Genomic DNA, 10,758 nt, shown 5'->3' on the forward strand with positions numbered 1-10,758 from the left:
TCAGTCTGTACTTCTGAACAAGTGACTCCCTTAAAGTCAACACTGACATCGACATTTAATCGGAAAAAATTCTCGTCATTATTAAAAAAAGAATAAAACACCCAGAACAAAAGGACTAAAGACTATTTCTGGACGGAGCCCTCTCATTCTCGCAGCGGGCCACCCCAGGGAAGCAGGGCTGGGTGATGAGGTGACCCGTGCTGTACCGGCCACGCTCCACCCGTTCTCTGGTGAAGCAAAATAATCGAGCACCATCCCCAAACAGGAGATTGTTCTCCTTAGATGAAGGCAGCGCCTGGGAGCGCTCAACGGGCTCAGCAGCCGGTGCCCTACGATGCCGGCAGTGTTAGCCCAGCTCACCCGGACCATGGAGTCAGACCTGTCCCCATGCAGGGCCAGCTCCGGACAGACACCCAGGCATGGCAGGAGGCAGAGTTTGCTGCCCGTGGCCTGCCAGCCCACCCCGAAGCGATGCTGGCAACGAAGGCAGCTGCCAAGCGCCGAGCTATGGTGACACGAGGCAACGAAGGCAACTGCCAAGCGCTGGGGTACAGGGGCACGAGGCTCTGGGGGAGCTGAGCCGAGCCAAAGGTGGGCTTCCAGAAACACGTCTGCAAGGTGACGTTCAAGAAGGAGAAATCCCGATCAGCCCAGGGCAGAGAGGCGCTGGCTGCTCCGCTGCTGCCGGGGCAGCCTCGGAGAGGCCCCATCACCGAACCACCTCGGACACCGCCGTACTGAACGGCACATCGCCAGCACCGGCGGCGAAGGGCAGGACGCGGCTCCCGGCCCCTTCCCGTCCCTTCCCGCTCCCCCAGGGCTGGAGGCCGCCGAGCCCCCGGCCCGGCCCGCCCCGCCGCCCGCTCCCCGGCCCGCCGCCGCTGCCCCGCTCACCCCGTATGGCGGCGATGAGCGCGTTGCCGTCCTTGATCACCTCCTTGATGAACTTGTTGGTCCGCTCCAGCTCCTGCTCGTAGCACTTCAGCCGCTCGCGGAAGTCGGGGCTGTCCAGGTAGCAGTCGCTGAACTCCAGCGGCGGGTGCCCCATGGCTCCGCGGCGGCCGCTCACTCCCGCCACCGGGCACCGCCGCGCTTGCGGGGCGGGCGCGGCTACGGAGCCCTCCCTCCGCTCCGGGCGCCCCGCACCGCGGCCATGCCGCCGCCCCGGCGGGCGCCGCCCCCGGCCCTGCCCCGGGAGGCTCGGGCGGGCGGGGCCTACACCGGCCCGCGGCCCTGCCTGCCTGCCTGCGGGGCCGCGCTGCTGAGGCGACCCCCGCCCCGCCCGACCCCCGCTTCCGGCCGCCCCGCCGCTGCCGGGATTTGTAGTTCGGCGGCGGGCAGCCCCCCGCTCCGCCTCGGTGCAGTGCCCTCTGCCAGGCGGGCGCCTACAGACGGTCCCGCCCGCGGCGCGGCTCCTCAACAACCCGCTCTGAAATCACGGGGCGGGGGGGGGGGGGCGGCGGTGAACCGCCCCTGCGGCCTCTGCTCCCTCCCGGTGTGCGTGCGTTAATGAGGCGGCCTCTCATCAGGCACCGCGGGCCGCCGCCCTTCGCCGCTTCCCGGCTGCTGTTCCCTGCCCGCCGTTCATCGGTGCTTGGGCTCTGCTCCCCGGGCGCGACTGACGGCGAGCTCCTGGGCTTTCTCTGCCAATTCTCTCTCCGGTGGCCGCTGCGTTGATGTTAATGAACGCTTCCCGGTTCCTCCCCAGCAGGCTGGAAGCGGGGATCGGCCTGCCCCCGCCAAGGGGAACGCGGGGACGGGCCAGCGGGCGATAGCGGATGAGGAGCTGCCTTGCAGCGCCCTCAGAGGTCACTCAAAGATGGTTGTCCTTTAACTTTCAGGTCTCGGATCTGTTGCCTCTTCGCCTGCTTAACGTTCCGAGTTTTAGCCCCGTTACAGCAAGGCGGCAGGAGCCGGGCTCCCGTCCCGCTGGGTAACGCCGCAGCGCTCTCCCGCCGAACTCCCCAGCCGTGCCCGGTCAGGCCCCTCACCGTCCCCCGCGGAGTCCGCGGCACCTCGCAGCCCGTCCCCGCGGCCAGGCCCGCGCTGCGCCGGGGCGGGGGAGGTTCTTTCATTTCGGCAATGGCCTGGGGCTGGGCCGGCCTCCCTCCCGAGCCCCGACCCGGGCACCGCGGGACGCGGGGTAGGCCTCGGCGGCCCGGGCCGGGATGCCGCGGTGGCTGCGGGCGGTGCCACCGCCCCGGGGCAGACTGGCCGCACGCGGCGAGGGCGCCCCCTGTCGGCGGGGCGGGGAAGGCGGCCCGCCCGCGTTGCTATGGACGCCCTGGCGGCGCGTGACGCGAGCAGCGGTCGCCGCGCGCCCGTTGATGACGTCTCCACGGTCTCCACGTCGCCTGGGTAGCCAAGATGGCGGCGGCGGAGGGGAGCGGCGCCGGGGGGCCGTTGGTGAGCGGGGCGGCGGGAGCGGGCGGGCGTCCCCGGTCCCTCCTGGCGGGCTGCGGAGGGCCGCAGGCCGGGCGGCGGCGCTCGGCTGCGGGGTTGGGGCCGAGGCGGGGGGTGTGCGGCCCGCCCGGCCCCTGCCTTTGCCGGGCAGGAGAGGGCCCAGCGGCACCGCGGGAGCTCCGGGTGCCCTGGGCTCTGGGTGCCACCTCCGCCTGAGCGCGGAGGACGGTGCGGGAGGTCGCGGTGTGTGCTGCGGCGGGGCCGGGCGGGCCGGGGGCGCTCGGCCCTCCCTCGCCGAAGCAGGGGCAGGCTGCCGCTCGGGAGCGGGGGGAGCAGGCGGGAGCGGGAGGCTGGGAGGCCTTGGCGAGGGGCTGGGAGGCCTTGGCGGCCACCGGCTGGCACGGAGGGTAGGGACAGGGAGCAGTCGGCCTCCTGCCACTCCCTCCCTGCTGCTTGCCGCCTGCCCTCTCTACCCTAGAGTTTACTGTAGAACTGGTCGGGCTGTTGTCTGTTTGCTTCCATCTCTGGGAGCTCGAGTGCTTTAACCTTCTGCTTGGGTGGAGGAAGTCAGTTTTGTTAACGTTTGGCGCTTAAGAGCCTTGACTTTGTGCTTGGGCTGTGGATGTCCGTACAGTTTCTCATGAGTTGTTTCCCTGTGGAGTCCGTGAAAGACAGCATACTCGGGTGCGTTGGTGTGGCTGTACAGCTGTCGGGCATGACGTTACTTAAAAACCACAAACAAAATTTTTACTTCCATTAGTTATTGTAGTCTAAATAGAGAACAAAAAGCAGGTTGCTGGGAGTTACTGAAGAAAACAGAAATGCTCTGCTTATACATATCTACTCACCTCTTTAGACTGCGAGCTGCTTAAATCAAGCAGACAACGGCTGGGCTCTGTTGTTGACCGTGTTACTAAATGTTGTATCTTTGAATTCTGAGCAGTTGTTTTCATCCTGAACCCAGCTGAAAAACATCTGAAGTGAGTATGAGCTGGTTTGTATTTCTTTCTTTCTAAAGGTTTTAAAAAACGTTTAGTTTGCAGGTCTCGCGGATGTGTCGATATCTGAAGATATTCCAGTGGAAGGGGAGATTACTGTTCCTGTCGGATCTCGCTCTCCTGATGAAGACTACTCCACGCTGGATGAGCCTGTTAGGGATACTATTGTGAGTCTGTGCCTGTATCTATGGTGAAACATGTGTTTTACTGATATCTTTGGCCAGCTGTTATGCAAAAACTGTATTTTTGCATAGCTCTGCTTGACTTGTACTTCATTGTAAGTTTGGGGGTTTTTTTTAGAACTAGCTATGTAAAATGAATTCTTGTGGGTCAAAAAATACCTCAATTATGGCCCCAAAGTTTGTCTGTGATCTCAAAATCTTTGCAAGGGTAAAGGCCTCAGACAAAGCTTGGAAGAAGACTGTCTCGATTACTAGGATTTTTCATTAATTTTCTAGAGGAGTAGACAAATTATTGTTCTTAATTGGGTGTTATTAAAAGATAAAATATTGTGGTCATTAAGGAAAGAAGAAAAAGCAGGTGTTGTTTGTTGCAGAGGGTGCTACAGAAATTTTTGGGTCGGACCCTATCTTGATTTACTATCAATACTCCTTTACTTCTATCTTGCTGCTTTTAGTTGTGAACTGTAATATTTATGAAGGGATAAAGTGTTGCTTCTTTATTTCAGATGAGAGATCTGAAGGCCGTTGGGAAGAAATTTGTCCATGTCATGTATCCGAAGAAGAGTAGTGCGCTCCTCAGAGACTGTACGTATAAGAAGATTTTCAAAATCTTGAAAGGATGTTTTGCCAACAGACTTTGCCTTCCTGGGAAAAGGAAGAGTTCAGTGGAACAGGGATTCAGAAGTGTCTGTTCTCTGTTCTTTCTTTTGTTGTAGAATGCTGAACAGCAAACATGAAAAGTCAGAGTGTTACCAAAGCTCTTTAAAAGTGGAACATGTGCCAGAATATGTAGAACAGGTAGCTTTAGCAGTTGTCAGGCTTTGAATAGATTATATTATAGAATGTGGCTAAATAAGAAAATTATAAGGAAGTATAATATGCAAAATGATATGTTGGGAGTTGGAAAAGAGTGCTTTATTACTCTTGGGAAGATGAAACTGAGCATCATTCTATGATATTTATGATTTTATTTTTTCCTTTACCTACAGGGGATCTTTGGGGCCCTTTGGTGCTTTGTGTCTCGCTTGCACTGTAAGTACTTACAGTGGGTGGACTTGGGTTTTTGTAGTCTTTTACATTGGAGAAATGAGAAATTAAAAATTTCTGACTACATGTGTCGAGATCAAGTTCATCTGATCCTTCTCTGGTCTTCTGCAAACACTGCCTGTTTAGATTTTCATATAAAATGTATTTCTGACACTTCAAGCCCATTAGGACCTACTTCTTTAAACTTAAGATTTAAGGATGAACTCTTCCTAGTCCCCTGTCTTAAGAATGATTTTACTGAAAGGTATCCCGATTCACGTTGTCCTTGATTCTAATGTGTTTGGCCGACTTTGACCCTAACCTGCAGGCTGAAGCCCTTGCCTAAGAGCTGCAGTGTACGTGCTACGTGTCCTGGAGAAGCGATGGAAAAAGGGAGGCTGTTGTTGTAGTTCATAGGTGGGAGATGATGGTGGCTCCCGGGAGTTTCTGGTGCTCCGCTGGAGCCTATGTGTGCGGATGTGCCTGGGGTAGGATGGAAATGTTGGTGAGATCTGTCAACTAATTGAGGCACGCCTATGTACTCAATGTACAGAAACCATTCAGTAAAATGTTGGTAAAGCTTTAGCAGAAGTGGGCAGTGTAATTTAAATATTCAAATCAATGCGTGCTCACTTTTCCAGGCTTCGTGTTGCTTGTATTCTGTAGTTATTATAAGCTTTCCTTAAGGCTTATGAGTTTTATCATGCACTACACTGCCTGCTTTGAGAGGTTACCAAACTTTTGGTACTTTAATTTTCATCTTCTAGCATGTTGTCTATGGTTTTATTCTCCTCTATATGCTTACACAGTCCTCAAAACAAGTAAACAAATGGACTGAAATGCCCTCAGTTGAGCCACAACCATTTTTCTTTCCTACACAAAATTGAGGATACTACTAAAACTAAGAAAACAGGTGAAAAATGATCGGTCTGCAACCTAACTGGGGATCAATGTTTTGGGCTCCTATTCTGTCATCTACTTCAAGTCTATGAAAACTCAGTCATCGATGGCAAATGACTCCTTTTATCTGTTACCTACAACAGGATGCTTCAGGGTGGATCAGCAGATAGTAAAGACGACGGAGGGCCCCAGTTTGCTGAGGTCTTTGTCATCATCTGGTTTGGTGCAGTTGTCATCACACTGAACTCAAAGCTTCTCGGAGGAACTATGTGAGTGCTGGTTTGTTTAGTAGCAGTTAAAATGCTCCCGTGCATGGAGTTTCTGCAGTGCTTTGGTTTGACTACTTTTTTCCCATTTCTGTCTCTCCTTTCCAGATCCTTTTTTCAGAGCCTGTGCGTTCTGGGTTACTGTGTCCTGCCCCTGACAGTAGCGATGCTGGTGTGCAGGCTGGTACTGCTGGCAGGTTCTGGGACTGTCAGCTTCATTATACGTCTTATTGTAGTCGTAGCTATGTTTGGTTGGTCAACGTTAGGTGAGTACCTTTTTGCAGTATAACGCTGTTGTGCGCACTGAGTAGCGCGATGCTTAAGGAGGTAGATCTGCACGCATTCTGTCGCGTAACGCCAGTGGATGTTGTAGTTCAAGGTGTTTCCTAGGCTGCTGAAGTACTATAGAAGTAGTTCTCCCAATCCTTGTGTTGGCAGAGATTCAGCCTCTGCCTAGGCTCCTGTTGATTTTCATGCTCATATGCAAATTGCCTTCGGCAGAAGGATGGTAATTTAATATTGAACCCCGTGTGAGACTACTGGGTATTTTCTTCTGTGATCTGTGTTATAAGTACTATTAGAAAATGCTAATTTCATACAGATGCATTTGCGTTATTTCTCCTGTTCTGTAAGGCTGACTCTTGTTACAGAATGTTAATCAGCATTTATCTTTCTATATGCTAAAGTTTTAATTGGTGATTATAGACTATTGGTACGGAGCAATGGATTACTCAGTTTTCTCTTTCAACATAATTGTAATGCAGATCCTAATTCAAAATTGTTAACATCTTCAGTGGATCTTAGACTTTTAGTTTTATGCTGCTCACATTTCAAGTATTTTTCTTTTTCACCAGCATCTACAGCTTTCCTGGCAGACAGTCAGCCTCCAAACCGCAAAGCTCTTGTTGTGTACCCCATCTTCCTCTTCTACTTTGTTATCAGCTGGATGATTCTCACCTTTACACCTCAGTGATCTCCGATCAGAAGAGACTGTGTAATACGGACTGGAGTTTTTTCATGAACGCTGCAGTTAATCGTTGGCTTTATCTCTTTCTAATTTATATATATATAGATATTGTAAAAAGGCAGGTTATGGGATAAAGCCAGAGAACTGCAAAAATTGGTCGCTTGTGTGTCCCTCTTTTTGAAAGATACAGAGGTCCAGCTGCTGAGGGGTTTTTTATTTAGCCCTGCTCTTTAGTTGTGTTAAATAAAAAATGCCCACTGTGACAGGGATTATGCCGCCTGAGGAACAGAGCAGGAGATCCTGGAATTTCAAGACGTTGGGTAGATGAAGTTATAGGATCGCACGACTTGGCAGAATTCTTGCTTGTGCTTGGATTCTCACTGAAGATGAATATGCCTTATGAAATAATGGAACTTCATTACTGTTATGTGTTGGGTAGGGAAGAAATGTGTTTGACTCCTTTTTCATTTACTTAAGGAGTGGCAAAAGGTATATAAAGTGCATCGTAGGACTGTGAGCTTTCACTTTGAAACTAGATTTCAGCAAAAAATAAGTTGGGTCCATTTTGCAGTTAATTGGAGCTGGGCGGAAGGGAATTGCCTGTGCTCATATTCATGTATTGTGTATTTGTTTCATCCCTTCATATGTCAAGAAAGAGTGTTTCAGCCAAATGCCTTCAACACCATAGTTACAGTGACTAACCTGTGTATCTCGTGAGAGGGTGTGTTTACACTGGATAGTTACCGATCTTTCCACGTGACCGTAGATAGAGAGTAAAACGTCCTGGAGAAACAGTCAAAACTGGTTTGCGACAGGGACTTAGCTGTCACTGCATATTGAGAATGGAAAACTGTCTGGAGAGTACCAAGTAAAGTGTGTGTGCGTATATATATGTTAAAAAAAAAAAAGTGTGAAGTAAGTTGAGGTTTTGATACGTAAGATGTTTGGGTGCTAACATACCACACCAGGACTTATGCCCAAAAGTCTTAAAACGGGTTGGAGGAAGGAAACTAAATCATGAGGAAGGTGGTGGCTGCTATGAAGTAGGATGTGAATTCTGGTCTTAACTGCTTGTATGTGACTTTTCATTTGGTTGTTTACATGGACAGCGTTTCAACATAAATGCGTACAAATTTGCATATTGTTTCTTTGTACTTATAAGTTGTGAGAAACTTTTCTATAGGTGGGGGGTTTTGGGGTTTTTTTTTGCTTAATACTTTTTATAAAAGGGAAGGAGGCTTTCTTCTCCAGTTCCCTGTAGGTGCACTTATGTACCTTGCCTGGAGATCCATATATAGTGTGTAGAAGTGTGTCATTTATATTTCAGCATAGGGATTAAGACCTGGAGAATTGCTTTTTGAAAACTGTACAGAAATTATTTATGTTGTCCATTATTTTCAGTAAGCGATCCAAGGGGAGAGCTTTGAAACATCTGGGGGTGAAAAGGCTGCTGTTAAAATGTCACTTTTCCTGAAAATGAGCATCATATTTCCTTTTTCCTATAGTAATGCAGATAGACCTGAAATTGATGTACGTGGGTCCTGCTGAGGTGTAAATACGCCTAATTTATATTTATATATAAAAGTGCAGTTTCTGCTATAAACACTGTAAGTATTTGATAGTTGGGATGGAAATGTCTAAATGCACAGATTAAAAGTACATTTTTGCATTTCTGGGAGTGTGGGAGAAGAGGGAAGGAGAAATCGGTTGCTCTCGGCAGGGACCCAGCTTTGCTGCAGAGCAGTCGTTAGCAGCGAGGATGTGTGAAGCTGACGGCTGTTCTTGCCGCCTTCCTTACGCCTCCGTCCGTGGCTGTTGCAGGGTGCTGCGAGAGGAGCTGTAGTGTTTCATAGATGTGGGTATAAAATGGCAATGGGGAATTTTTAAACTTCCAAGTGCGCAGTTTTCCATTCATTTAAACATTAGCTTTATGAAGCTGAAGAAATATTTGGGGGAAGTAGACAGTAAAGCTATTGATGGCTACAGGATTCTTTAAGCCAAATCTTTCTTTCCTGCTGGAGCGCAAGAATTTAACCAGACTTTTAGAGAAATCCTTGGAATTCTGTCTCTGTAGTGTCTTGTGACTTAAGCTGATATATCTGAAAGATATTTGGAGTAACATTTAATTGATCCAGTATCTTTTTGAAAAGAAGGAAAATGATTAAGAGGAATTAAAATCTCAGCTTTTTCCTTGCTTGTTTTTGACTTAGATGTAAGTCTCATGATGGTTTGTTCTGTATCATTGCTCTTGGCTTATACAGGAGAGAAGTTATTTTTATATTAACTAGATTTACTTTTCAACTGATCACTGAAGTTTTTAGTTGAGAGGTGTTTTTAATCTGAAAGAACAGGCAGAAATATACTGGTTATATGGTGAAGGTGTGGTTTGTTTGTTTGTTTTTTTGACTCACAGCAATCCTTTGTTAGTATGGAAGCCATCATCTTCTAAAGCTGTAAAATCTTTAAGTGGGTTTATGTCACTAAAGATGTAACTTGCCCTAAGGTTTTAGCTGGCAGGAGGCAGGCAGGAAACTAGATTTTCATGCCTCCAGTTGAATAAAGTTACATGTCTTACGCATGGTGGTTTTTTTAACCGTTGTTTCCTCTAGCAGAGAGTAGAGGACGTTAATGTCCTCGGCCAGGAATTCTAGTTGCTGTAGCTCATTGCCTGACTCGCCTTGCTTCTCTCAGCTTTCTGTCGTGTGAGATGTGCTGGATGCCAATACACTTAAAAGCACACAGTATATCTTGTCAGAAAGAATTTCCCCACCACAATGTTGTAATGGGTTCTGGAAGAGCTTCACTGAGAGTGGCTTGGCCTTTCAACTTGAAGATGATGATCTGTTGAAAAACGTCGCCCTTTTTATAAGTAGAATATAATTGCTTAGAAAGGCAGAGAGAGCAAGCGATGAGTACCAGTGGAAATGAGCATCAGACTGATTAATTGAAGGTTAACTGTCTTCTGTGACTTCAAAAAATTAAGAAGCCAAAACTGGAATTTGTTCCTCGGTCAAACTTTGATGTTCTGTAGCGTCATGGCTTGTGTTGAATCGGCTCGCCCGTCAGCAAACAGGTGGTTCCCCAAGTGAACTAGATATGGACACATTAAAGCACGATTGAAAAATTTCAGGTTTAGGCAAGGAAGATACCTTGAGATTATTTGATATTTGCAGACTGCCCAGAATTCATGTTGATGATAGTCCTTTAAAATGATGGTATTACATGAGAGCGCTGAGAGCGCCTGTTCATCGAAGGGTATTTCATCTTGTTCAGCCAGTTACAGAGCGCATTCCTCCAAAAATGCATGCAGGTAAGTAATCCTTATAACCACAACATATATTTTTAATTTCTTATGAAAATGTATGTGATAACTCAATTGTCATGCTTTCCAAGGGGAAAAAGTCTCTTCTTGTTTAAAGCCAGCTGAGGGAAGGGTAGCAAGGAGAAAAGCAGATGTCTTGCCTTTAATGAAGTGTTTTAACTTTTCTGTAGAGAAAGCGGATGATTTTCTGATGCATAAACCAGGCTTTCTTTCCTACTAAGATTTTTTTTTAAATACTGTTTATCAACTGAAGTTGTTGTATATGTTTGAATCTGAATTTAATTTTGATCTATTTAATACCAATGAAAAGGAAAATAATTTATCTGTTTTAACTTTAAAATTTATAAATTAAAACACGTTGAAAGGCATGTGGGCAATCTTATGTGTGGATTAAAAGCGCTGTGCACGCTGTACTTGTGGTTAGTGGTAAGGAATGGCCTGTCCCACCGGAGCTCCCCGGGCCTGGCTGCGTGGGGAGGCAGCACCTTCGGCTGGCGGAGCCTCTCCTAGAGCAGGGAGGCACTCCGAAGGGATCCTGCCAGTACTTGGACAAAGAAAGGCATTTTATATGGCCTGGGAGTTTGGAGTGAATTGAAAGAAGGTGGGGCAGAAAACCAGCTGAACTCTCCACTCCTGTGCCTATGGAATGCTGTTAAACATCTGATTTGTGTGGCCGCCTCAGTGAGTTAATAGA

The 10,758-nt window shown here is 48.7% G+C and overlaps 2 protein-coding genes across 3 annotated transcripts in view; one reads left to right on the top strand and one right to left on the bottom strand.

The window, feature by feature from the left end:
- The window catches only part of OPHN1 (oligophrenin 1), a 69,957-nt gene extending 68,827 nt beyond the window's left edge, over positions 1 to 1,130 (bottom strand). For both annotated transcript variants that reach the window (XM_050901897.1, XM_050901896.1), the window contains exon 1: positions 895 to 1,130. In XM_050901897.1, the coding sequence (XP_050757854.1) occupies positions 895 to 1,048 (154 nt within the window). In that variant the 5' untranslated portion in view covers positions 1,049 to 1,130. The remainder of the gene's footprint in view (positions 1 to 894) is intronic.
- A 1,216-nt stretch (positions 1,131 to 2,346) lies between these two features.
- Positions 2,347 to 10,426, top strand: YIPF6 (Yip1 domain family member 6). Its single transcript, XM_050901907.1, has 7 exons — positions 2,347 to 2,406; positions 3,440 to 3,568; positions 4,090 to 4,168; positions 4,573 to 4,615; positions 5,653 to 5,778; positions 5,884 to 6,041; positions 6,630 to 10,426. The coding sequence occupies exons 1-7, from the start codon at positions 2,368 to 2,370 to the stop codon at positions 6,746 to 6,748; spliced, it is 693 nt and encodes a 230-aa protein (XP_050757864.1). The 5' UTR covers positions 2,347 to 2,367; the 3' UTR covers positions 6,749 to 10,426.
- Positions 10,427 to 10,758: the final 332 nt, after the last annotated feature.

Source organism: Gymnogyps californianus, chromosome 9 (genome assembly GCF_018139145.2).
Source record: "Gymnogyps californianus isolate 813 chromosome 9, ASM1813914v2, whole genome shotgun sequence".
NCBI lineage: Eukaryota > Metazoa > Chordata > Aves > Accipitriformes > Cathartidae > Gymnogyps > Gymnogyps californianus.

Coding starts and splice junctions, on each gene's coding strand:
- YIPF6 (XM_050901907.1), top strand. CDS start 2,368: ATGGCGGCGGCGGAGGGGAGCGGCGCCGGGGGGCCGTTG. Junction 4,169..4,572: donor TAGTGCGCTCCTCAGAGACT/GTACGTATAAGA, acceptor CTTTACCTACAG/GGGATCTTTGGGGCCCTTTG. Junction 4,616..5,652: donor CTTTGTGTCTCGCTTGCACT/GTAAGTACTTAC, acceptor TACCTACAACAG/GATGCTTCAGGGTGGATCAG.